The sequence below is a fragment of the Rhamphochromis longiceps genome, linkage group LG20 (genome assembly GCF_057381845.1).
Source record: "Rhamphochromis longiceps isolate RC_006_pf linkage group LG20, R_longiceps_female_GT1.1, whole genome shotgun sequence".
Lineage (NCBI taxonomy): Eukaryota > Metazoa > Chordata > Actinopteri > Cichliformes > Cichlidae > Rhamphochromis > Rhamphochromis longiceps.
Window position 1 is genome coordinate 28,668,727 of NC_140576.1, and position 26,593 is coordinate 28,695,319.

A 26,593-nucleotide genomic window follows, 5' to 3' on the forward strand; every position below is an offset into this window, starting at 1 on the left:
GTTCACACTTTTCGTATCTGTACATACTTTTCATTTAACATGAAATTGCTCAGCGTGGGACGACATCGGGGATTGTTTCATCCAAAGAGGGCAAGCACCCTTTAGGGTCTAAAACAAACAAACAAACAAACAAAAAAGTGACACAGTATATTAGACTACATGACATACGGTTTGTGTTGTAGCATCAAGTGCTTCTTTACCTATCGGATATGTACGTATATTTGTTTTTATGAGACTTTGTTATGAAATAAATCACACTGTAAACAAACTGTGAACTACCAGAGTTCCATAGGCTTGATGTATAATTTTTACAGATGGCATTTCAGAATAAAAGCAATGTCAGAAAGCTGTGGCTCAGTGTGTCTGTTCATAAGTAAAGTTTTCTACATGGCTTACAGCACTGAGGCAAATTAAGAGGACTAAACCTCAAATAAGAACACTGAGGCCTTATGATGAAAGATTTACCTCATAAGTAATTTTAAGTCCCTGTCGAGCTAGCTTTGTTGCAAACACTCAGCCACTTTTTTTAGGTACTGTTGTAATTGCTCATTAACACAAATCTTTAATCAGTCAATGTAAACATGGTCAAGATGACATGCTTGGGTTCAAACTGACTTTAAGTGACTTTAAAAGTAGTGTGTTGTATGGGCTAGTTTAGGGGTGTCCAACTCCAGTCCTCAAGAGCTACTGTCCTGCAGCTTTTAGATGCATCCCTACTCCAACACAGTTGAATCAAATGGTTGGATTACCTCTTCAGCATGCCATCACGTTTGGCAAAGGCCCGATAAACAATCCATTTATTTGATTCAGGTGTGTCTTAGTAGGGATGCATCTAAAAGCTCCAGGACCGTAGCTCTTGAGGACTGGAGTTGCCCATATGGAAAAGAAATAGTAAAAACTTATATGTGATTACTCATGAAAGTGGCCACTTTCAGGAGTAAATCATATAAGGATTACATGATTTACTCCTGAAAGTGGCCACTTTCTCATTACTTTCATACATTGTTTTAGTAAGTATCCAAAACATACAACTTTCATTATATAATTTTTCAAGGGATCTTATATGTGTTTTCACTCTTGTATGCTTTTCATACAAGTTTCACACAAGACAGATACAAACTTTATAAGATTTATATATATCTTTTCCATATGGGTGGACACCCGCTGGCTAGTCTGAGTATATGAAAAACTGCTGATTTACTGTGATTTTTTTTTCCTTTCTCTGTACAACCATGTCTAGGGTCAGAAAAAGAATATCCAGAGCAGCAGTTGGGTGAAAATGCCTTTTGGTGCCAGAGGAGAATGGTTCGACTGCTTTGAGTGGGAGGCAACAGCCACAAAAGTAACCACTTGTTACAACGAGGGTATGGGGAAGAGCATCTTTGGGCGGCAGAAGACCACACTGGGTGCCAATCCTCTGAGCTAAGATTAGGAAACTGGGGCTACAATACGCACATGACTCCATCCTCCCTTTTATCAAAGGTTCAGGTTGGGAGTGATGATGTAATGAATGGTGTGAGGGATGTAGTCTTGTCACACTTTGGGTCCGTTATTACCGAGTTCAGTGCCACAGCCCAAGTATTGCTGCGGTCTATCCCAGATCTTCCAATGGCTTCTGATGGCTGATAATGCGCCATATCACAAAGCTTCTTGAACATGACAATGACTTCAGTGTACTGAAATCAGGCGCCAGCTCTCAACCCAATAATTTTCCCACAAAGAATTACACCAGTTTAGCAAGAACGCAAGTCTAACTCAATACGAGTAATAATGGATTGGATTTATATAGCGCTTTTCAAGGCACCCAAAGCGCTTTACAATACCACTATTCATTCACTCTCACATTCATACACTGGTGGAGGCAGCTACAGTTGTAGCCACAGCTGCCCTGGGGCAGACTGACAGAAGCGAGGCTGCCATATCGCCCCTCTGGCCAACACCAGTAGGCAAGTAGGGTAAAGTGTCTTGCCCAAGGACACAACGACCAGAACAGAGAGCCCAGGGATCGAATCGGCGACCTTCCGGTTACAGATGCGATTCCCAACCCCCTGAGCCACGGTCGCCCCCCTGGTGTATCTACCACAACGTGGCCTTTTGCCCCGTTTTCCAATAATGTACTTATGTTTCTTTTACAGTAGAATTGCCTTCAGATCGTTGGGTTTAAGGTATTGATAATAAACTTTCAGCACAGCAACACTTTGGTCACTTTCAGGCTGCTGTTCACACATTCTCATATTGAAACTACAGTACAGATTTCCTGTGGCGTAGTGTAGTTAGTGACACCTGTTGCAGTTACATTTTGGTCTTGGAACTGAAAAGAATTAACCTCACTGAGTCACACTAGCACATTTAAAAAAAGAAAGGCTAACAAAGATGTATAAGTAATAAGTATTTTATTTACTTTTCAGGCTTGAATATGTTTCATATGAAAGGCAAAATTAAGATGAATACTCTTCCTCTCCATATTTAGGCACATTACAGAAAGGCGGTTGTAAATGGAGCTGTCACTAACTAAACAGACAAGTCTGGAGAAAAACAAAAATGCAAAACTCAAATTACAGTTAAGGGCTCTGTGCACCCACACAGGTGTTCTCGGTTATTCTGGCAGATTAGAGCTCATTACAGGTTGGCGGGAGTACGTTTTGTCTCGACAGAAGTGAACAGTACAGTTGGGGGCATGTCAGTCAAACGTGGTCTGCAGAGGCTCACACGGTGCAGAGAAGCAAAGTGACAGCACCTGTGTGGGTGTACCATGGCTGTGCAGGTGATTTATGCCCAGCGGGGCAGGTGAAAGACGTGGCTTCAATGTGATGTGTACACAGATCGAGGCACATAGACATTAGCAGACAGTTCAGCAATGAGAGCAATGCAGCATTGGAGGGTGAGCTCTTATCCATCGGAGAAATAAATGTTACACGGAGGAGCTTTGGGATTAGTATGGGGGTGCAAATGCAACATTTGTCTTTTTCTTTGAGACCTCAAGTATTCACTCCTGACCCTGCCTTTACCTCTAATCATAGCATATGGCTTAGGTGTGCCCCAGTGACTGAACACTGAGCAAGAATATTGAGCTTACATCATATAGTCACCACGTACAAGCAAAGAAAACACTGTTTCGAGTACAAACCTAGAAAGATAACACCATAAGTGCTCCTTCTGGGTTCAATGAAGGCGCAGATTACCTTTGTCATCCATGACTAAGCTACAGAAAAAAACAAAGAAAAATTCAAGCTTTAACTCTGCCTGTTCATGTCAATCTTGCTCTTACCCCAGAATCACAGGAAAGAACATCTCCCTGAACTTAATGCACAAGGGAGGTCCTGATCCACCAGCTGGACAAACGTTCACAATAATGAAATGTAGCATTCTGCATTCGCTTCGATCCATCAGTCAGTGTTTTGCACAAAGCCTCCATTTCTTTCCCTCTTGTTTTGTTTGCACATTTCATTACAAATAAAACCAAGGGCAGTGGCAATTTAATTACCTCTTAGGCAGTGTAATCCTCACTGGATTCTGGAAGCAGCATGTAGCTATGACAAAGCTGCCCAAAAATACCACAACAGCACAAACACGAACGGTCCTTTATGTCGCTGTGGCCCAGTGATGGGTACCAGATGGCACGATTACTTTATTCCCAACACTGGCAACTCAACCCTTCTCACTCAACCACTGCTGGTCAATACAGATTTCCTTTTTAACTAAAAAACAAAACAAAACAAGAAACAAAGAATATCTAAAACTGTTTGGTTACAGTAAAACACTTTCTTAGAACCATTTGAATACATATTTGTTGTAATCAAAACACACTTTCTTTAATATGAACTGTCCCCGATCTGTGGCCATTACGCCAAGAGATAATGTGAACAAATTAAAATGCTCAGAATAAAGTGGCCAGACATAGTTTTACGACGTGAAATCTGAGTTCAAAGGAGTATCCACTGCTTCATAAATCCTGGCAACAAAGGGCTGCATAGTTAAAAGGGTAACTATTACAATCATCATAATTACAGTAATCATGGCGCACTGACAAATTTAAAACATTTACAGTGTTCCCTGTAAATTAATCTAATTAGATTATTTTTATAGTAGTTTGAGGCACACATTCATGTCCCTCATATGAAGTCTGACTGCGACTGTAAATAATAACCACTGCTGAGGGGAGTGAACAGGATAATGTTTTGGCTGTAACCCACAGCCCTGTGACTCGTCCCTCTGAGTGACAGGACATCTGTAAATATGGCCTGTAACACATTGGTAGTACAAGTAAGAAGTGGAAGGAAAAAAAAAAAAAAAAAAAGCACATTTCTCACAATAAGACCTTTTTTTTTTTGGCTTAACGTTTATCCCTGGTCCTGCTTCATCACACAGTGAGGTGTTGGATTCCCAGGACATGTCTCAATGTGTCACACTGGCTTGTAAATGCGTGTGAAACGCAGCAAACACGGAATGATGTGCACTTTTTGTTTTTCCTGGAATGTAGGTTAGAAATAAGTGTGTATATGTGCAGGCATAACATATGATCTGCTCTCTCACTGCTCCAAACACAAACAGGAAAAAAAAAAAAAAAAACATAAAATAAAAATTTTATATCACTCCAAGTTTAGGGTAGGAGATATGCTGGAGGCACACTATTTCCTCTGCAAAAAAACCCCGAAAAAACCCCCCAAAACAAAAGAAGAGAATTTTTTTTTAAAGCAGTGAGAGCCCTCATGTTTTACACATGTACATAAAAAAAGAAATCACATTATGAATGTTTAAAGGTTTAAATAATCGTAATAATTAAAAACATAGAGACAGGAGCTCTTTGAGAGCAGGTGAGCTGGTGCTGTTCTCTGGCCAACAGCACAGCAGGAATAAATATATATGTGTATATATACATATACATATATATATATATTCATATTCGCCAAATAGAGAAGAGCAAAGAAACTTAACTGGAAACAGTTTCAAACTGATACCTTCTATAACTGTCCCCTTTCTTCATCTTAGCCTTCAAACTAAGCAGCTGTGCACACTGAAAACACGAGAGATTACAAACAGTCAGGCCAGAGCTGGAACTTTTTCAGTCTTGCTTTTTGTTCTACTGTGAATGTCGTTTCTTCTTCTTGCCCACAGCGGTCAGCTTCCTCTTAGTGACCCCCCCTCGCCCCTCTAATGTCCGAGTATGCTCCCTTCACCTTCTCATCTGGCAAGTGGTGAAGAGAGGCTGGGCAGCAGGCAGGGAGGGGCAGAGACAGAAAGACAGTGTGGGAGAGAGAGAGAGAGAGAGGGGGGGGGGGGGGGGGGGGGGGGGGGGTTGGGCGAATGGAGGGAGAGAGAGCTGCCTGAAATGTAGGCCAAAGCGGTGGTGGGCGTTTCCATGGAAACTGTTCACAGCAGTCAGTGACATCATCGGTACGGGGGAGAGGCGACTGGGTGGTGGGGATGGGGAGGAGGAAGGGGGGGTTGCAACAGAAATGCGTCCTGATTGGCTTGGACTTAGACACGGTTCTCCACTCTGGTCCTCCGCGGGATCCTGAAGTGAAGACAAAGACAGGATAATGTCTGTAATCTTCTACACGTCCAAAACACTCTGGACAGGCATCTAACACCACAAAGAGAGACACACCACACACACACACACCTTCTGTTTTGCGCGTCCATGTCCAGCAGTGTCTCCTGGGACACCCTGAAGTCATCTATGGGGGACTGGTAGCGGGATTCAAAAGAGCCTTCCCTCCCTCTGTAGGCCATGGCCTGGGCTGGAGACTGAGGCAAAGGAGACATGCTGGAGGACGTTGAGGAGACTGAGCTCAGCTCCCCAAAACGCTCCCGCACTGACTGAGCTGTTGCCGACACTGATGAGGCCCCGACTGCAGCGAATGGGCTGAGAACCTCACCGTTTTCATCCTGAAATAAAAAACAAAACAAAGGAGTAAACACTAGTGGTTCTCTGTATAATCAAAGATGAGCTTAAAGTCTTGCATTTATAATTTTGTCAGGTCATTCAAGAACATAAGATGAACTATAAAGGCAAAAGTAAATGGGAAGAAAAGCTGGGGAGGGATTAAGAAATAATTTGAGGGAGGCAGCTACAGACAAAGAACATACAAGCACTTAACTCAGACAAGCAGAAGTGTTTTTTAAAAGGACTCATTTTTCCAAATCTGTGCTTTATATTGATGCTCGAGATAAAAGCAGTAGAGTCCCCTGCAACAATGTCCACTAATAGCAAATTCTGGGACCGCTAATGAAGCATTAGCTTTAAACAAAAATAATTGCGTTCACCTTTCGTACACAGAAACATCAGTCCACTGTACTGAGAGGCCCAAGGGAGATATTTTTTCATACATGGAAGCCTTTTATGGCCCATTTGGGTGTTTTGCACCATTCACTATCTGACGAATCTCATTGCAGACCTGCCGGCTAATGTGTGACTATACATTTGGTGGTTTGTTTTTGTTTTTTTGTTTGTGGCTGCTCGTATTTCAATTGTGCGATCCCACCCGAAGCTCAGTCAGCCTGGGGTGGTGGGCTGAGTTAAACGAAGGGTTATGTTTGTATACACAGGGTGTGATGGGGTCGGGGCTCATGGTTTAAGTGTTAAAATAGTGATGCATTTCTTCTTCTTTTAATGTCACTGCCCTTACATTTTTGCACCAGTTAGTAGCTAATTGTTTTTCATACAAATCATGTAATTCAGAAACATGTACAGTATACTATCACTACTAAGACATGAGGTACACTCACCCCTGCTTTTAAAGTAAGAATCAAAAAAAGAGGCTGTCCTGTGGTATTATTAACATACAGGAAATTAAACACGATGGAAATTAAAACCTAGGTTAGATGCAAAAAGTAAAAGCACTCTCATGTTTGTTCAGTAACTGTACAGCTACATGTTCACCTAGCTTTACATAAAGTCATGAAACAGGGTAGGAGTACGTTTACCTCGATCCAAAGGTAACGAAATCTGTGTAAAGCTCATTTGACTATTTGTTCTTCCATAAAAAAAATTAAAATTTTTTAAAAAGCAGAAAATAAATAAAATAAAAAAATCAAGATCTGGCTTTCACAGCACTCATTACTAATTTGTCAGCAATATGTCTGCTTGGCCTTCTTCAAGTTGTGTCTGCATGTTTTTGAGTGGTTTGTTGACAGTACAAACATTGTGGAGCTCACCCTTCCTCTGGTTATGTCCATGTGGACTAACAGAGAAGCTAACTCCAGGTCCTCGTTGTAGCTGTTCGTCAGAGGTACTGACCGGTAACCTATAAAGACAGAAGCAAAAGATTTATTTATTTATTTTTTATTAGTGGTCTGCAAAAAGATCCATCCATCCATTTTTTGCCAATTGGGGAGGCAGTCACACACACACCACCTCCTCCAGGTCTTCTGGGGAGATACCCTAACTAGTCAGATATGTGAAACTCCTCAGCTGGCTCCTTTGAATATGAAAGAGTAGCGGCCTTCTCTATGGAAGATATCTGCCACACTACAGGGAGTGCAGAATTATTAGGCAAGTTGTATTTTTGAGGAATAATTTTATTATTGAACAACAACCATGTTCTCAATGAACCCAAAAATCTCATTAATATCAAAGCTGAATGTTTTTGGAAGTAGTTTTTAGTTTTAGCTATTTTAGGGGGATATCTGTGTGTGCAGGTGACTATTACTGTGCATAATTATTAGGCAACTTAACAAAAAACTAATATATACCCATTTCAATTATTTATTTTTACCAGTGAAACCAATATAACATCTCCACATTCACAAATATACATTTCTGACATTCAAAAACAAAACAAAAACAAATCAGCGACCAATATAGCCACCTTTCTTTGCAAGGACACTCAAAAGCCTGCCATCCATGGATTCTGTCAGTGTTTTGATCTGTTCACCATCAACATTGTGTGCAGCAGCAACCACAGCCTCCCAGACACTGTTCAGAGAGGTGTACTGTTTTCCCTCCTTGTAAATCTCACATTTGATGATGGACCACAGGTTCTCAATGGGGTTCAGATCAGGTGAACAAGGTGGCCATGTCATTAGTTTTTCTTGCCAGCCACGCTGTGGAGTACTTGGACGCGCGTGATGGAGCATTGTCCTGCATGAAGATCATGTTTTTCTTGAAGGATGCAGACTTCTTCCTGTACCACTGCTTGAAGAAGGTGTCTTCCAGAAACTGGCAGTAGGACTGGGAGTTGAGCTTGACTCCATCCTCAACCCGAAAAGGCCCCACAAGCTCATCTTTGATGATACCAGCCCAAACCAGTACTCCACCTCCACCTTGCTGGCGTCCGAGTCGGACTGGAGCTCTCTGCCCTTTACCAATCCAGCCACGGGCCCATCCATCTGGCCCATCAAGACTCACTCTCATTTCATCAGTCCATAAAACCTTAGAAAAATCAGTCTTGAGATATTTCTTGGCCCAGTCTTGACGTTTCAGCTTGTGTGTCTTGTTCAGTGGTGGTCGTCTTTCAGCCTTTCTTACCTTGGCCATGTCTCTGAGTATTGCACACCTTGTGCTTTTGGGCACTCCAGTGATGTTGCAGCTCTGAAATATGGCCAAACTGGTGGCAAGTGGCATCTTGGCAGCTGCACGCTTGACTTTTCTCAGTTCATGGGCAGTTATTTTGCGCCTTGGTTTTTCCACACGCTTCTTGCGACCCTGTTGACTATTTTGAATGAAACGCTTGATTGTTCGATGATCACGCTTCAGAAGCTTTGCAATTTTGAGACTGCTGCATCCCTCTGCAAGATATCTCACTATTTTTGACTTTTCTGAGCCTGTCAAGTCCTTCTTTTGACCCATTTTGCCAAAGGAAAGGACGTTGCCTAATAATTATCAGGGCTCTAGAGTGCGACCAATTTGGTCGCAAATGCGACCAAATTTTTCAGTGGTGCGGCTAAAAAAAATTAATTTGGTTGCACCTGTGCGACCAACTGTTCGGGTAGCAAAAAAAAAAAAAAAATATCTGCAACCTTCCCCTATCGTGGACTAAACCAATCAGAGATAGTAAGGGGCGGGACCTCTCTGATTGGCCGTGGTCCAGTTGAAAGTGCAGGTGGATAGATGGAGGTGAGTAGCTTGAATAAAGCGATATCAATTAATTAAATCCTGAATCGACTTTTAAATATAACTGTGTTTTATCATAAACGCCAGTCATCATGAATTTTGCTGTTTTGCTTCCACGACTATTAAAATCACACTTCATGCACAGCTAGCTCTCTCTCTATCTCTCTCTGTACTTCAAGAACAGTTTCCCGTCTCCAATCTCTGTTTTCTGTTTTATTCATTCGCTTATTGCCCACCAGTCTACCGTTGTTTACAGCGCTGTCGGCTGCTGTCTTTTTCTTTTCTTCACTTAAGTGACCTCGGACAAGAAAGCCTATTTTTTCTGTTGTTCAATACTGAAGAAATTTAAACTTTATATGCAGAACATTGTAGAATATATTTAAGGTTATCTGCTATAAAAAGCCAGACCAGGAAAATCTCCTTCATGTTTTTCTGTGTTTTATTCTCAGTTTCACACAAAGGCATCTGCTGTGATGTTCACAATTCTGATGAAGTCAGTACTGATAAATGATCAGAATTATAATATTTCTGACTGTCTGAGGCTAAGTTGAATCGAATCGGGACTTTGAAAACCGGAATTGAAGGGATTATAGAAATCAGTGATGATACCCAGCCCTAGTGAGCAGCCTAGGCACGACAGAAGTGGATGTAGCTGTAATAGGAAAAGAACTATTGCTAACTTTTCTGTTAAGGCCTGATCCTTCTGAAATTCATAGCCAGTGCTCTGACACGGTGTCATCAATCTTTGAATGCTGAAAAAGCACAGTGTATCCAGAAAAACACATTATATTATATCAATTATTATAAAAATTTGTGTGCGCCTAACTTTTGTGCCGGCACGCCTAACTTTTTAAAGTTAGGCGTGCCGGCACGCCCATGGCAAAAAGTTAGTCTAGAGCCCGGATTATGCACACCTGATATAGGGTGTTGATGTCATTAGACCACACCCCTTCTGATTACAGAGATGCACATCACCTAATATGCTTAATTGGTAGTAGGCTTTCGAGCCTATACAGCTTGGAGTAAGACAACATGCATGAAGAGGATGATGTGGACAAAATACTCATTTGCCTAATAATTCTGCACTCCCTGTATAGAAGAAGCTAATTTCCAGTGCTTGCATTGGTCACTACCAAAGCTCATGCCTGTAAGTGAGCAGATAAATGTAGATCGACTGGTAAAACTCACTTTTACACTCAATCCCCCGCTCTACTCACCCCTCACCTCAAACAAGACCCCGAGATACTTAAAGTCAGCAACAAAACATGTAAAAACTATTTACAGACATGTTGAAGGCGTACCTGTCTTTAGCCCGTGAATGGGGAACGTAGCCTGAGCCAGGAAGTTTTGGTCGTTGAACATGTCGATCTCATACACCACAAAACGCAGAAAGGCAAAAGCAGAGTTGCACACGGTGAACTGGAATGTCTTTCTCGGCCAAGTGGGATTGAGACCATTATCAGCTACAGAAGAAAAGAAATATTGAAAATGTAAAGGGTGTATTCTCAATTCTCTAACATTTGTGCAATTATATTTCCCTTGTAACAGCAGTATAAAGACTTCTGTAATTAGCTGCTAGATAAAGGTTGCACCTCTACATTACACGGAAATAAAACCCTTTCCAGGACAAAAAAAAAAAAAAAGAGAGTATGTCATTAACAGAAAATTATTTTTCCTTGGCTCGCTGCCCTTTCTGTAGAACCAGAGAGCAGTGAGGAAAAAACAGCAGAAGGAAATGCCAAATGTGTTAAAATTTTGAGTTTATGTTTATGCATTTATATTTAAAAGATAAATATGAGCTGGGCTTACATCAGAATCTGCCATCTAAAGTAACAGAAGTTATCTGATGACCTAGTTTTGAATAAGTGCCAAATTCAAAGGGGTGATGAACTTCACTGATAAAATGATTGACATTTAAAAAGTGTGTGTACAACCAGTACAGGCAAATAAATATAAATGGGAACAAATGCTGCTAGAGCCCACAGTACAATATGCCGATATACCACTTTTTAGTAATATACTGAAAAAAAAGTCGTTATAAGTATAGATTACATTTCTTAAATTTGTACTAAAGTAAATCCTGTCCTTACTCACTGATGGGAATTTTAGAGAATAAAGTATAGGTTGCAGTAAAATTTCCCAGTATCCACATCAAAGTATGTAGCAAACAAAATCTATGCATTAAACCATCAAAACATTAAAAAAAAAAAAAAGTGTTTCTTCTGTCATAACGACCTGATGAGAGCTGTGCGAGTTTCAATGTTTTCCCTTTGTATTCCCACACATGGCACAGTTGTTTGTATAACTTCCTGTTTTTCCTCAGACCATACAGGAAATTACACGAGGAAAATATATCCAGTAAACAGCAACTGCTTTTTTTTTTTCTTCCTCCCCAGTTTTGGCAGGGCCTGTCTTTACTGGCAGAGGAACTCGTGTTTAAATAAGAGCAGCTTCACCTTCAGAGTCTGTTTTTTGCTTGGCGCTGTCGTACTCCGCTCCGCACACCTCGATCTCAATCAGAGGGCAAACGATGCCACGTCCATGCTTGGGCAGATGCCGGGAGCCCAAGACCTTCAGAGGACAAAAAGCGATTACGTCTTTGGAATTTTTGTTTACATTAACATGTTGCTACACACAAACACACAATGCTTTTCCATCAGTGACATCTTATAATGTGTTTTTCTGCTCAATTGCTAACTGAGTGTTTGAACTACAGGTTGAACTCCTCCTTTAAACATGTGTAATTAAAAGCATGACTATGAGCAGTGTTTGCAGTACACCATTGGAAGCAGTCAGTGAGTCTCACAGTGAAGAAACAACAATGAGCTTCCTGACTTGATTTCTAAACAAGTTCATGAATGTTTATTCATAATTTATGAAAAGTGAGTTACCTTTAATCAAAAAATATTATTACATCTGCAACTAAAGGGGAATGTATTTATATGTAAATTGCAGCAATTGGTTGCTAGGTTTTGTAAAGTACCTCGGTTACCTCTCCGAGCTGTGTTACAATCACTGCTGCTGCTCCAGTGGGCAACTACAATCACACTGTTAACAAAACACCACCTGTCAGTTTCACCTTGTCTGTCTCCATAACCACCACCCGCTTCATTTATCCCAAAGAGATGAAGGGCAGACTCGTTTCTGCACAACTGCATCACACCCGAAAGCAGAAAAATCCAGTCCTCAGTCTACTGTACCTCAATCTCTAGACTGACTTGCTCCACACCCCGTAGTGTTTGTCTGTCAAAGGGATCAAAGTTGTCGTCCCTCATGATGGGCGGCTGAAGGACGTAGCCACTTCTTCCGTTCAGCATGAACAGGGCCTGGTTCATCTGCATGGGCTTGTCTGCAGGGAGGGAAAGAGGAAGGAATAGAAGGGAAAAAAATGTAAAAAACACGTAAACAAATGAAATGTACTGTCTGTCTTCCAGCTTTGCTCTCAGAAGGGAAGAGAAGATACCTCCTGTCTGGAAGTTAAGTGCTACCAGCTGAGATCCGCAGAGCCACATGGGGAGCGGGTCATAGTTAGAAGAGTCTAATCTCTGGCCTCTGGGGTAGATCCTGGACAGCTGCAGCCGATTGTACTGCAGGAACTTCTTCCCCTTGATTTTGTTGACGTATTTCTCTGCCTTGGTTTCAGGGAAGGATGACATGTCCCGGAAACAGGCTCGCTCTGTGCCAATCTCTAAAAAAAAAAAAAAAGCGACGACAAAAGAGAAATGTGACCCCATCTGCATTTGGTGTTTTTCTTTTTATTATGTGTGCAGGTGAGTGAGTGCACATAGTTCTTACTTTCTTCATCAAATGGCACAGGCCTACAGTAGATGACAAGGTCAGATAATTCCAGTGCAATCTTCTTCCTCCTTTCCATCATCTTCCCCTCTTCTATCTGGCCACAGACATGGCACAAGTATAAATATAGTAGTACCAACAGTGAGGCACATCACTGCTCAGCTTAAACCCAAAGTGTGAGTGCATTTCATGTGAAGCATATTATTTCTGTATATTTACCTTGGCCTCTGAGGTCAAGGTGACCTCACGGATCTTGAACACCCATTCCTTGAGCTCTTCTTGCGTGTTTGCAGCGATGTCGAGCGGTATGCCTATCCGCACAGGGGTATTCTGTGTCAGGGTGAAAACATAAGGCCTGCTGCCTTTCCCTTCGGTACGAACATCTGAAGAGAAAAAAAAAGAAAAAAGTTAGAAAAAGGGAACCAATAAATGGAAGTAATGACGGTTTTAAAAAAGTAAATAAATGAGGCTGGTGCTGAAATCATGGACATACTAGACTAACAGACCATAAGCAAAGGAAGAAAACATGGTGGAGAAGAACCACCTGAGAAGAGCCCAAGATGACAAATCCATAGCAATTATTGTAAACCATCTGTATCATCCAGTATTAGACAATAAGTGATAACATTCAGCAAGGAGTTATTTTTAAAGAATGAAAGGATTATATAAAACCAAATAATCCCTTTTAGAATATAGTTGGGTTTTTTTTTAATTAAAACATTCATGTTTTTGTAAATGAATGCAATTACTTTCTGAGCATTTTTAGCTCATCTTTCATACTACCACTAGATGGTGCCAACGAGCCACCCAGATGGACAAACGGACTCAGGTTAACAATGCAAGGCAGCATGTGCCAGACCTAATAGGGGTGTACTGACAAGGCTGCAGGATGTCAATAACATATCAAATGCAAATCGGAGAGAAAAGCAACAGTAATAATAAAAACAGAGAAGACTTATTAAACTAAGAGGCTGATAATGGAGAAAAATAACAATAAAGAGAGTGATGACTAGGGCCGGGGCGACGTGTCGACGTAATCGATTACGCCGACGCGTCGTCACTTTCAAAACAGACATGGCGGCAGTGAGTAGCGGCAACACGAGTGAGGCAGCCGCAGTCGACTTAAATCATTCCACCCGAACACGCAGTTCTACAGTATGGGGATATTTTAACAGAAAAGGAAGCACGACGGCTATGCACTTTGCACATTTCATTTCTTGTTAAATGCTATCTCTAATATAAGATTGTACTACTACAACTTTATTTTGCAATTTTTTTATTAAAAGGTGTTGAAATGAAGAAATTTGTGTTTTCATTGAGATACATAAATTAGTAAATGTGAAATTGCTATACAAGTCAAATAATGCGGAAATAATCGATAATCAAATCAAATCAAAACAGAATCGGATTGAAAAATTAATCGGTAGATTCATCGATTAGGAAAATAATCATTTTGCCCAGCCCTAGTGATGACTGTGTCCTACAATTAAATTTATTTTTAAAAGCAGTTAGTAGGGGTTTACTGCTCTCAAGGTGACTTGCTACAGGAAGCGAAGGTGCTACTTACTAATCTGACAGGCAGACACATCAAGACTTCCTCTCAGCATATCTCCAAGAGGACTGTTTTCTGTCATCTCCTGTTGACAGAAAACAGAGCACATATGTATCTTTGTAAATGAAGACATGAATGACCTCACTGTGGTGGGAGCAGGTGTACTCATTTCTCTTTAAATAAATACAAAAAAATGTGCTTGAGTAAGCATCTCGTTTTAAGGGTTTGATCCTCACAGTTCTATCAGGCTCGGCTGCTGACGGACTGATCTCCTCCACGTAGTTTGCCGGAAACCACATCTGCTTCTTTCCTCCACAGTCACCCTTCCACCTGAAAGAAGAAGAGGCGGGAGGGGTAAAGAGACAAGGGATGTGGTTTGTAAATATTTAGAAGCCTTTCATATTTAGAAAATGATCCCAGGACAGCTAAGAGAATTTTAAATGTGTCATTCACTAATTTACCGTAGTTCTCTAATGCTAAGCACGTATTTGCAGTCTAAATTAATAATTAAGAGCTACTTCCTGAATGGATTTGATGCCACTCACTTACCATCCCCCTTCCTGTTTTTCCACATTAGAGATGATAGCATTCTTAGTGAAGGAAAGCTCATCGTCTCTCTGGGCTTTATACTCATACATGGCTCGCACCGTGCACTGAAAGACAGCACACAAGGTTACGTCATGTTTACATGTCCAAGTGTTGATGTTGCAGATCTCAGCTAACTGTCGATTTCTCCATCCTGCACTCTTACCTTAAATGTTGGCATTTGATTAGCCTCCACATAAAAGCCTGGATTCCTTCCCTCATACAGTGACCCGTAGTCTGGCTCCTATTGGGCAATACATTATGAGTTTGTTTTTCTTTTTGCTAGGCTGGTGGTGATTTCACCACAGAATGAAACTAGCATAATGCCATGAAACAATACAGCATTTTTCACTGGCCAGACGTTTCCTTTGTAGACTGTATAATGTGGTACTTACAGCAGTGCCTATCTTCTCCAGTGTGTCCTCGTTGATGGGATAGCGTAGTTTCATTTTACGGTACAAAGGGTGCTTCTCATAGTAGCTAATAAGATCTACAAGGCTGTCAAACTCTGAGGTGCCCAGCACCACGGTCTGACCCTCCTGCTGCACACGACAGTGCTTTATTTTACCCTCGGCTCTGTGAAGAAACCCAAAGAGAGAACTCTGCTAAATAACAATGATACAAGGCATTTATGTGCATGTACACTCAATATGCTGATCATCTAAGATTTAAACTGGCAACTAAGTTACCTGAATGAAATGGCAAAGGAGTTGGGCTCTGCCCTTTTCCTGACTAGAAAAGCCCCATCGCGAGGAACCCTCATCAACATGTTCTCTGCATGGCTCCTGGAGAGGTTGGCGTGGTACCACCTGCGACAAACAAAAACAAAAATATGATGCACATCACGTAATAAATTCAGCACTTTCTCAGTAATCTTTGAAAATGCATATGTGTACTCACTCTTTGCTCTCGTGAGCATTGGTCTGAGGTACCGGCTCAGTCAGCTTCATCTCAAATTCGTTACAGCGTAGCGCCACCTGCTGGTAGTGGGTAATCAGAGCAAAGAGCGTGTCAAATACCAGGTTGTCAGTCAGGTAGAACTTTGGGCTGCCTGCCTCCTGACGAGAGTGGATGCGACAGTGCTGCACCCGCCCCGAGCGCCTGTTGCAGAGATGGGAGGCATGGAGAGAGAGAGAGAGAGAGAGAGAGAGAGAGAGAGAGAGAGAGAGAGAGAGAGAGAGAGAGAGAGAGAGAGATACAATGAAAGGTCAGTTTTTCTTCCAGTTTGATAAACAAGTTAAGAACACGTGAACTCTTGTTCATCTTTAACAAACTGCCTTGTGATACCATCTCTACATTGTTCCCATAGCTTGCAGGTAAATAACAGAGACTGATCTGTCCTGCCCTCCTTTCACAAAGAGCTCATAATATCAGACAGATCACACGCCACACTGTGACTGATCTGCCAGTGCGACACTTAAATTTGGTTATATTTTAGTGGCACGTGCTAGTTTTCTACATACAAGTTAAAGTTTCCTATACTTAAAAGTGATTTCCCCTAAAATTACCGTTTCCACCCTGAAATCCAATAGATGTTTTTTTAAATACAAAATATGTGTACTTACCAGAAAGACAAGGTGTAGTCTCCGACAAAAGTCTCGCTCTCCCGAACTAGGAAGGAGCCATCAGGAGCTCCAGTCTCCAGGCAGTACTCAGACAGCAGCCTCTCGGCTATCTGCCGTCCATCCCGCCCAGCACCAAGCTTTCCATGAAACCATTTCTCTGTCACATGTTGATCCATACCATAGGACACCTGGGAAGATTCAAGATGTGTTCACTTTATGTGTATCTACATACTTTATCTCTAAATAAGAGCCTCCCACAGACCTCTAAATATTAAAATTGCATCAAATTCCGAACAATGCGAACAAATGTTCACGCTCAAAAATAATTTCTGTACTTCAGCAGCAGGTCAGACCTACTAACCTCTCTGTGCTCCTCCTCATCATCGTTTCCCGGGTTACTGGAGGTCTCTTCTGAGTAGTAGATCTTACTGCTGGTCAGAACAAAAAAATGAGGGTACCACTCCTGGGATGAAGGGAGAGAAATGAGACAGATTGTTAGTTCAAATAGCTGGATCAAATATTTACAAGATCCATGTGTTACAGTGCAAAGTGGCACAAGATGATACAGAATAAGAACTTGATATCCCAAGGAAAAAATGCTGATAAAGCATGTCTGAGTTATAATTGTAAGTGTAAGAGATGATAAAGGAAGACTGCAACATAATTTGTCTTAACTTGATTTTTCATGTTTTTACTGATAAACACCACATAAAGCATATGTGATACAGAAGCTAGTTTTTCTTTTCTGACCATTTCTGCCCAAAAATTCTTTCTCGTGCAGGATTCAGAAACTATTTATACACTGAACATGCTTACATGGTTAATGGGATCTTCCAGGTACAGGATGCCATTTTTAATGGAGTTGCTGATATCATTCTCTGAGTAGGGAGTGGTGGTGGACACCTCCTCATAGGCACTGCCTTCTGCGAGCTTCTTATGCTGCATCAGATAAGAGGAGAAGGACAGACAGAGTAAGGTTACTAATCCCCACCCCCCAAAAATCAAAAGATTTCTCATGACTCCAAGAGGCTCTGACCTTGATGAGGATCTTCCTCTTGAGCTGATTGGGTGAGGGCAGCCCATCTGCTGCGATATCCACTGCCTTGGTTAGAAGCATGTCTCCAAACACCTTCTTAAAGTGAGTGGCCATATTCCTCTGCTGCACAATACTACAGTGGTCCTCTATGGACAGGATGATGGGATATCTGTAAAAGGGACCACCGATTCAACCTCAGAGGAGTGGCAAATCCAAGGAAACCCCTTGTTTAACTTTGTTCTGATGTGACTTTTATTTTCTCACAGTGATGTCACTGTGGCCTGCCTACAGTGTTTCTACATTAGTGTGTGCCCGTCATCTCTTTATCTTCACCATCTCTTAGCTTGTTAATCACCACATCCCCACTGACAGTCATAAAAAGAGAAGAAAACAAAACAAAACAAGAATAGCGCGTTGTCATGCACACTCACTCAGATGTGACAAAGGCGTGCTCTTTGATGGTGGTCAAGACATCAGAAAACTTGATTTTGGTTGTAAGGGTGTGCCCATGGTAGATGACTGGCATTCCCTCAGGGCCATCCCAGCAGTCCACTGAAGAAAAAAAAAAAAAAACATAGACACATGCATGTAACATCATTTTATCTTTTATCCTTTAAGGATAAAGAAAATCAACAGATGTGTGTGAGTGACGAGACAATTGCAGGATCTGTATGTTTCAAGGCAAACAAGATCTACAACAAACAAGTCTTATTTATAGAAACCTGCCTGACAAGGGTTTGCTGAAAAGCAATATCGGGAACGGTTGCATAAGTATTTGCATGTGAGGACCTGGTTAAGGGTGTATTAGCTGGGCTTAAAAGTCGAGCTGTGAAGGATAAGAAAGTGGGTAAAAGTTAACTAGTTGGTTAAAAGTCAAGCAGTGGTGATTTACTACTCGTGGGTAAACCGTACACCTTCCAGTGTGTGTGTGTGTGTGTGTGTGTGTGTGTGTGTGTGTGTGTGTGTGTGTGTGTGTGTGTGTGTGTGTGTGTGTGTTCCTACATTCAATACAGCGACAGCCCATCCTCAGACAGCGTGCGTATGCCTCCAAGGACGATTCACTGGAAAACTGGTCTCCTGTCAGGTAGCTAAAAATAAGCACACATTGTCAAGTACGTACACAAAACACACAGCCACACAGGATTAACATGTCAGGGAGTGTCTTAACACACGAACACACTTTTTATGGTGATTACATAAATAAATCAATACAGTCATATCAAAAGGGCTCGTTCTCCTCTGTTGACCGGATAAATACTTCTTACTCATTCAGTCAGTCAATTCAAGCCTAATCAAAGCAACATGGGAAACTTTCATTCCGTTGCTCCAATGAGCATTGTTTCACATTTAGTACAGAATTACTTGCGCCGACTTTCACACACTTTTCAATGGGAGGAAAAATACATTTTCCTGCAAAATAAACGCCTGATCTCATTCGGGAAAGAGATTGTTAAATAATACACTTTTATCTGATGTGTGAAGCCAGTTCAAAAGACCTCTTTTTGGGCAGAGGTTTCAAGAACTCCAGCATTCCCAGGGCCCAATTAAAGCAGGCAAACCAGACACATGCATAAATGCCCTTCATGCTTACGTGTTGTGCGAAGAGGAGATCCAGTAGTGAGACAGGGGGTTGTTCATATTCTCAGGACACACTTGGTCCAGGGAGGAATCCCAGATGGTGTTCTCTTTGGAGAACAGGTATGTGAGGAACTACACAAGAGAGAATGAGGAGCAGTGAAAAGTGGGAAGAATTGCAGACCCTAGCAATATACCGACGTGGCACTGAAATGATAATGATCAGATTCTTAAAAACATCTGACCTAAATACTCAGGAATCAGGGCACCGTTGCTTAAGGCATTTAAGAAGTGGCTCAACACCTGTTTGTATGCACAGGCATGCACTAGAGCCCCCAAGGAGAGGCGAACTGCCAAGTTCTGATCCAGCCTTTGGACTGTGAGAACTGTTGAGTTTGTGTTTCCACCAAAATTATTGTTATTTTTATGTTACTGGTGAAAAGGTCTATCTTGGTTTCAATATAATTCTAAATTCCAAGATATAAAGTAAAAAAACAAAACAAATACAAAACCTAAACATTTCACTGCACGATCCCATCTATCCTGTAAGCAGGTACACCTTGCAAATATAAATTTTTCTGGCACATTTCCTAATGCTTAAACAACACAAATGCTCTAAACCAACGGTCTCCAACCTTTTTTGCGCCACGGACCGGTTTATGCCCGACAATATTTTCACGGACCGGCCTTTAAGGTGTCGCGGATAAATACAACAAAATAAAAGTAGTACCGGTACCGAAAACAAAGAAGATTTATTCATAACACACGTGAAAAGACCCAGGAAAACCGAGTTAACGATAAAAACGATAACAAAAAACCCTGAAAACTATACATTTCACACCTGAGCCTCTACTCTCGCGGCCCGGTACCAAACGACTCACGGACCGGTACCGGTCCGAGGCCCGGGGGTTGGGGACCGCTGCTCTAAACCACAGGGCAGTCAACTTGTACACATGCTAACAAGTAGGAAAAGTACAAGATAAAGTACTAAGATAAATGTTTCATGTCAAAATAATATGAATGCTTCTAAAAAATAAAAAACACTGTTAAATCACTGACCATGCACAACTGCCAACATGAATAAATTACAAAAACTAAGAAAAACTGAGATGGAACATCTGGGGAACATGTGGGGTTCAAAATGTCATAATTATTGTCATAATTGCTTAATCCAGATTCTTAGATTTAACTTGTGTATTAAACACATAATGACATTGGATTCCATAATCAGCAAACAAAAACATCACATTAGAGTAGGATTTGTACATATCAGATTCCCATTAAACTTCAACTATAATAATTTCCATGTAGTGATAATATTTAAAATAAAGTATCTATTTTTTTTAACTATTCATGGGCTTTTCTTTGCACATAATCAAGGCCTGGGCACCAGTGACCTAACATCCTCTGGCACGAAGACACAGCATCACCTCCTGCAGGCTCGCTTGTCCCACTTTCCTCTTTTATTCATGATTTACGGTGACCACAAAAATCATCCTTCGCTTTCTGCAGAACTGTCATGCCGCACTATACTCAATAACCTTTTATATCTGTGTAGGAGGAGGTGCTTCAGGGCCAAGATCATGGCCAGTCATGTTAATTTCTGAGCATCTCCCTCCCACACTAACAACACAGGGGGGAAATCGGAAAACATAACCTATGAAAACATGGTACATTTTTCCGTTAGTGAGCGAAGACCCAGAAAAAAAACACAAGAACACAAGTGAGAAAAGGGGGGAAAAGAAAGAGTGAGGCATCGAGGTGCGCATACCTCGTCTTGCTGGAAATAAGGCTGCTCCACTTCCCTCAGGGGGTCTTTCAGGTAGCCGAACATAAACTCTTGCACTTTGTTGTTATCTGTGGCCCACATCTCCTGCAACAGCAAACACAAACATGCATTAGAGCATGGAAAGAAAACAAATCGGCAATAAAGTATGTAAATGTCCAACAACCGAGAGAATACCTTTTGAGACTCCAAGAGGAAGCTCTTGAAGTCCTCCAGGGAAATCCTCTGTTCTGGTCTATCAATGAACCTGATAGAAAAAGTACTGGTTAATTTCAGCAAACAACCGTGATGCAAGAGAAAACATCACTGTATGTGTGTGCGTTTTGTATGCCTACCTTTGAAGAAATGGGATTTCCATCTAAAAGATAGTAAAGAGACAAAAAACATTTAAAGTAATTAATCAAAGCGCTGCACTTTCAGTGTTAGACATCCTGTGAGGTGGGGGAGGGCACTGAGGTTATCCATTTTATCTGACCCCTGCTTGCCTGCCTTCTTATCTGTGTGTGTGTGTGTGTTTGTGTGTCCTAATGGCTTCCACCAGAGAGGTTTGGTGGGTTTTTAGCTGGTGCATATTGATCTTGAAGCCATTTGAGGACGGACAGATGGGAGATGAAGTGAGCCTTGGCAGAGCATCAGATGGGGTGCTAGGGGGATGAAAGCACAGGGACTATCTGTGGATACATAAAAAGACTGCACTTACGTTTTTCTGGGCATCAAACATGAGACTACGATAAAGCTGCGCAAACTGGCTGAAGGACACGTCTCCATTCCTCATCTCCGAGTCCTATAAAAGAAGCAGAGAATCAGAAAGAAAACTGAAATGACTGTTAACGGCAAATCATAAATCTTTAGCCTCAAACAACATCATCGTGAAAGGGAAGTTGGCGGGGAGATGGAGTGGGAAGGAGGTTTGTGATAAGAAAAGTAAGCAGCAAGAGGTTACCGGAAGTTTCTCTCGGAGGAACCTCATGTTGGGCACCCTGTAGTTGACCTGGCTCAGCATGCTCTTCAGATCCTTACAGGATATCCTAAACACGTTTTGTTGAAAAATAAAACAAACACGGATAAGCATGTGCAACATGTGCAAACACTTCTACTTGTAGATACTATTGTGAGGCAGAAATGCCATTTTGAGTTTACAGATGGGCTGAAACCTTGTAAACAGACACCCTGCATGTTCTGTTGAGTGGTTTGGGCTTCACTTCTGCTACACAGCTTGGAATTTTGGCCAGAAACGACAATACACGGCGCACACACAGTAACAAAGGCCTGTCAGGGATGTAACAGACAAACATCTCTGTACATCTCCTCTCCATTCTCTGCAGTCTGTTTCCTGCTGCAGGAAGAGTTGTTGGTGTGCGGCTGAGGGGTTAGTTCCCTTACTACACCTCAACTGAGCTCTCTCAAAGACACCTACCAGCCAGTTGCAGCAAGTCTATGTGCTCTTAGATGAAAGGGCACACAACTGGTGTAGCAAACAATTGAGTTACATCTTATAACATCCATTTCTTGTGAGGGCGATCTGATTAACTCTGCAGCTGATATCCTTTGACCGAGTTTAGTTACCTGTCTTCTCTGTTGCGATCGACTGCGTAGAACTGCTTACGTAACCACCTTAAAATTAAGGAAAAGAAAGAAAGACTTAAGCGATTTCTTGCATACAGAAAACAGATAATGCCGTCTATTTACACAAACTTTGAGTTCAGATTTACCGCTCGATCTGAAGAGGTGTTGGAGACTTCAATGTGTCAGTCACAAGCGAGGTTAACCCTTGCACCCACATGGTCATCTCTTCATCAGATGTTGCTGTAGCAAAAACAGCTGACCTAAATAACTCAATTCTGTCACAGGCTAAAAATACAAGAAGCCTAGCAACAAACAAAATGTGAAGATTTGATTTATCAATGGTACTAATGATCTTATTGAGGTACAATGGTAACAGGCTACTTCTTGTCAATGTGTAAGCAGTCCTTCTCTGAGCATACCTGCCAGGCTGAGTGATTTAAGGCGAAACTCTGTGCCGTACAGAATAACAAAGCAGTGGGCCTGATCGAGCCGTGCTGCAGAGTCCTCCACATAGCGATCAAAGTCCCGAGATTTCTGTCCAGAACGGATCTCCTTGATTTCTCGAATATCAACTGTAGATACAGACAGATATGTAATAGTTAGCAAAACACAAAGCTGCAGGTTCCCAACACATGACACGGTAATATTCTGGAGTGAATATGGTGCGCAAAACTTATATGCAATGATATGTTAATAATCAAAATAACAGTATCTGGCACAAAACTGCAGACTTAGCTCCAAGCTCTCCTTGTTTTCTAATTCCATTTCATGTAGGAAACATGAAACACTTCAGTACTAACCCTAACAGTCTAACATACAAAAAATAAAAACATTGTGCAAGTACCTGCAGCCCCTCTGACCACATAAAACAATGAAGCTGAGGCGGTGACCCAAACCACATTCAAGTATAGATCAAAAACCACCAATTAGTAAGCAATGGGGAGAGGGCAGTTTTTTTGTTGTTGTTTGGGTTGTTTTTTTTTAGAAGCTACTGGTCAGGTCTAAATGATTGAGATTTCAAATATAAATATACATGACAAATATATCACAGTATGTACCTACCTGTGCTCGTAAGTGCAGGCTGTTAAGTGTGCGTGTTTAAACATTTAAACAATATATGATCGGAACTATGATCATGCTAACGTTTTCACACAACGGCTTCACGGTTTATCTGTAGACATGACAAATGAGGAAAAAAAAAAAAAAAAGACCAGATATAATTTTATCTCAACTCCATAAACAATCATTGAGAAACTTTACAAGTGTGTGGGCTGCAAAGTAGCACAGCGGGTTCCTATCAGTGTTACATTAACTGCAGTTCAAGACCTACAGCAGGGACTCTCTTACTAAGCACACACACACACACACACACACACGCACTTCTTTCAGCTCCTGCTCCTCTTCCTGCCCCTGAACCACACATCCTGTGCCTTTGTCGCCTACACACCACATCTGTGCTTGCGTATAGGTGAGCATGTGCATGTTCTTTTCTCAAGCATAAAAATGTCTTCTCACAGAATTTCACCAAACTGTGCTCTAATCATATATCATATCTCCGTTTACTTAACCCGCCACACGGGCCAGCAGACTTCCGTTTAGACTGAAGCACTTCTGACAGGCTGATCTGTTAGACAACACTTTTAGTCATTTGTGTCAAAATATTTGGAGCTTGCCTCAGACAGATGCAGGAAAGAAAGAGATAGCCAGAGGTGTAACCTTACCAAAAGAGATGAGAGGAGGTATCCTGCAAAACACTACCACACTTCCTTCTGTGCTGTGCCCTGTCTTCCAACATTTTTCATACCCAAGCAAAAGTATTGTCAGTAAAAATATGACAGCCTGATGTTTAAACTTTGGCCAATGTAAAGTTTATCCCCTTCCCCCAATTTCCTTTTTGTTTGTTGTTGTTGTTGTTGTTTTACTTTAAATAAGCCAATGTTATGATATTGTGAAAAAGCAAACGATCAAAAAGAACATTTCTGTTTTTCATCTAAAATGTCAAACTTCTACTGTTTCACACACAATGTCAGGATGTTCTTCTTTTCCATTTTTATACAACTGAAAATACTGTGAACCAAAAATAAAATATAGGAAGAAGGCCCAACTTTCTGACATTTCACATACATTTACTAAGAAAATTAAAAGAAAGAATATCACAAATAAAACAAATCAAAAGTAACTGTCAGCTTTAGTGTTGCTATAAAGCCTAAAATATTGGATTGGATGGGTAAAGACATAAGCATGATTATTACTGAACTGCATTCAACCAGCGACTCAAAATCTTGAGATTAAGAATCGCTTCTGTGACAGTGTCCTTTTCCCAGGTAGCCCATATTTTTCAACTCTGCATGGGTTCAAATTGCACACCTTCTTGCAGTGTTTACAACTGAACCACGGTGGTGTCAAAAGTCAATACGTTCACAATTCGCTTAGAATTTCATGGCAACTGAAAACGTCACACTCGGCCACGCAGACTTAAGAGTTTTGACTGATAATCATGTTCACAATGTCAGCAAAGGACCATTGAGCAATTATTTTGCTAAATATTCTAAGTGAGAAAATATAAAGATGACTATAGAATAAATAAAAACATATGGGTATGCAATATGAACTTGACACTGTAGGATCTTTCTTGCATATGGGGCACATCCACAAATTACCTGGACTGCATATTTTATATTTTTAACCTTAAATAGCCAGAAATAAATCTGTGAGGTAAGCCCCAGATTCATCTTTTTAACTATTAAGCAGATCAATCGTGTTTATATGCACCATCCATTCTAAAGCAAGAAAAAAAACCCTGAAAATTTCCAAGTGACTATGCGGCCTATGTTGTGACAATGTTTCACTGCACACTTCCACATCAGCTGATCCATGTGAGCTTCACTGACAGCATATGGGATCAACTTCAGCAGAAGACTTTTCCTCTGACAAACATCTGACAAGCCGCTAAAAGGGTTCAGTTCCCCTTTCCAACAATCTCTAAATGGAACGAGTCTGCTGTTGAGTTCTGCTTGTTTTCCAGCAACAGCCTGCTCTTTACGTTTTCATACAGACAATCAATCTGAAAGCAGTTTCTGATTAAGTAACAGCGTTGCTGCCTGAGGGCTAATGTCTCAGTATTTTGTTGAAAATGTTCTTACATATAAACTACGGCCAGATCCAAACGAGTAACACAAACACACACAAAAAAAGGTGGGTCAGTTAGAAATGACATCACGTCTGAGGTGTTACAGTGTATGCACGTCCTTTGCGGGAGGTATGGAAAAAGCACATCAGAAGGACGACAGTTTTCACACGTGTGTGCAAGTTAATTCCACCCGCTGGTTATGTAACTTAACATAAACAACCCAAAGACTTCTTCATTCTCAAAAAAGGATTTCCAGGCTACAGGTGAGAACATTTATTGGTACTGCTGCTGAAAAGGAACTCCTCCAATGTCGTGGTGCGTGTTAAAACAGTATGTGGTTTGAATTATTGTCAAAACTGCTCACCGACGTATCATAACAACAACGACGACAACACAGTTCTAAATCCTGTCTACACCTGAACACGCCTCACATTCCTGCACCATTCAAATTAAAAGGTTGTCAATGAATCCTTTCATTGTAGATGAATCTGCCAATTATTGCCCCAATGACAGTGTAAAATCTCAGGGCAGCAGTGGAAAATACCCATCCTAGTTTCCCCAGAGTCCAAATTTCAATATCTAATTTTGTCACGATCAGAGTCCACAGCCCAAAGATATTGAGTTAGCAGTCATATTAAGCAAACAACAATGTTTACAGTAGAAAAATCTATAAACATATTTGAGGAATTTTTGTTAAAAGACATAAATTACTATCAAAATAGATGTGGCTTCTTTTCTTGTGCTCATCTAGAATTACAGCTCTTATTCAAATGCCATGAATTTGACCGTTTCTGCATTTATGTGAACTGCCCCTCTGTGACTGAGCAGATCAATGCAACAGTAGATGTAGAAAGTAACTCGTGTCATTACAATGCAACAGTTCAGTGATATCCAGTAGAGTGCAAAACAAATATCTGTGAAAAATATCCCTAAAAGACCAAAAAACTC

General features: G+C 41.1%; 1 protein-coding gene across 1 annotated transcript in view; it reads right to left on the minus strand.

Annotated features, from left to right (window-relative positions):
* Positions 1-2,376: 2,376 nt before the first annotated feature.
* Positions 2,377-26,593, minus strand: part of plcg1 (phospholipase C, gamma 1) — a 30,737-nt gene continuing 6,520 nt past the window's right edge. Inside the window, exons 3-33 of the mRNA XM_085392883.1 lie at positions 22,935-23,087; positions 22,662-22,755; positions 22,516-22,563; positions 21,893-21,977; positions 21,650-21,733; positions 21,285-21,307; positions 21,127-21,196; positions 20,935-21,036; positions 19,180-19,298; positions 18,591-18,676; positions 18,020-18,140; positions 17,589-17,757; positions 17,369-17,491; positions 16,914-17,015; positions 16,553-16,740; positions 15,888-16,088; positions 15,677-15,796; positions 15,383-15,563; positions 15,154-15,231; positions 14,952-15,055; positions 14,639-14,732; positions 14,418-14,487; positions 13,070-13,233; positions 12,851-12,947; positions 12,519-12,743; positions 12,256-12,404; positions 11,512-11,626; positions 10,357-10,518; positions 7,159-7,247; positions 5,624-5,889; positions 2,377-5,515 (exon numbers count right to left, since the gene is read on the minus strand). Coding sequence (XP_085249009.1) covers positions 5,479-5,515; positions 5,624-5,889; positions 7,159-7,247; positions 10,357-10,518; positions 11,512-11,626; positions 12,256-12,404; positions 12,519-12,743; positions 12,851-12,947; positions 13,070-13,233; positions 14,418-14,487; positions 14,639-14,732; positions 14,952-15,055; positions 15,154-15,231; positions 15,383-15,563; positions 15,677-15,796; positions 15,888-16,088; positions 16,553-16,740; positions 16,914-17,015; positions 17,369-17,491; positions 17,589-17,757; positions 18,020-18,140; positions 18,591-18,676; positions 19,180-19,298; positions 20,935-21,036; positions 21,127-21,196; positions 21,285-21,307; positions 21,650-21,733; positions 21,893-21,977; positions 22,516-22,563; positions 22,662-22,755; positions 22,935-23,087 — 3,719 coding nt within the window. The 3' untranslated portion in view covers positions 2,377-5,478. The remainder of the gene's footprint in view (positions 5,516-5,623; positions 5,890-7,158; positions 7,248-10,356; positions 10,519-11,511; positions 11,627-12,255; positions 12,405-12,518; positions 12,744-12,850; positions 12,948-13,069; positions 13,234-14,417; positions 14,488-14,638; positions 14,733-14,951; positions 15,056-15,153; positions 15,232-15,382; positions 15,564-15,676; positions 15,797-15,887; positions 16,089-16,552; positions 16,741-16,913; positions 17,016-17,368; positions 17,492-17,588; positions 17,758-18,019; positions 18,141-18,590; positions 18,677-19,179; positions 19,299-20,934; positions 21,037-21,126; positions 21,197-21,284; positions 21,308-21,649; positions 21,734-21,892; positions 21,978-22,515; positions 22,564-22,661; positions 22,756-22,934; positions 23,088-26,593) is intronic.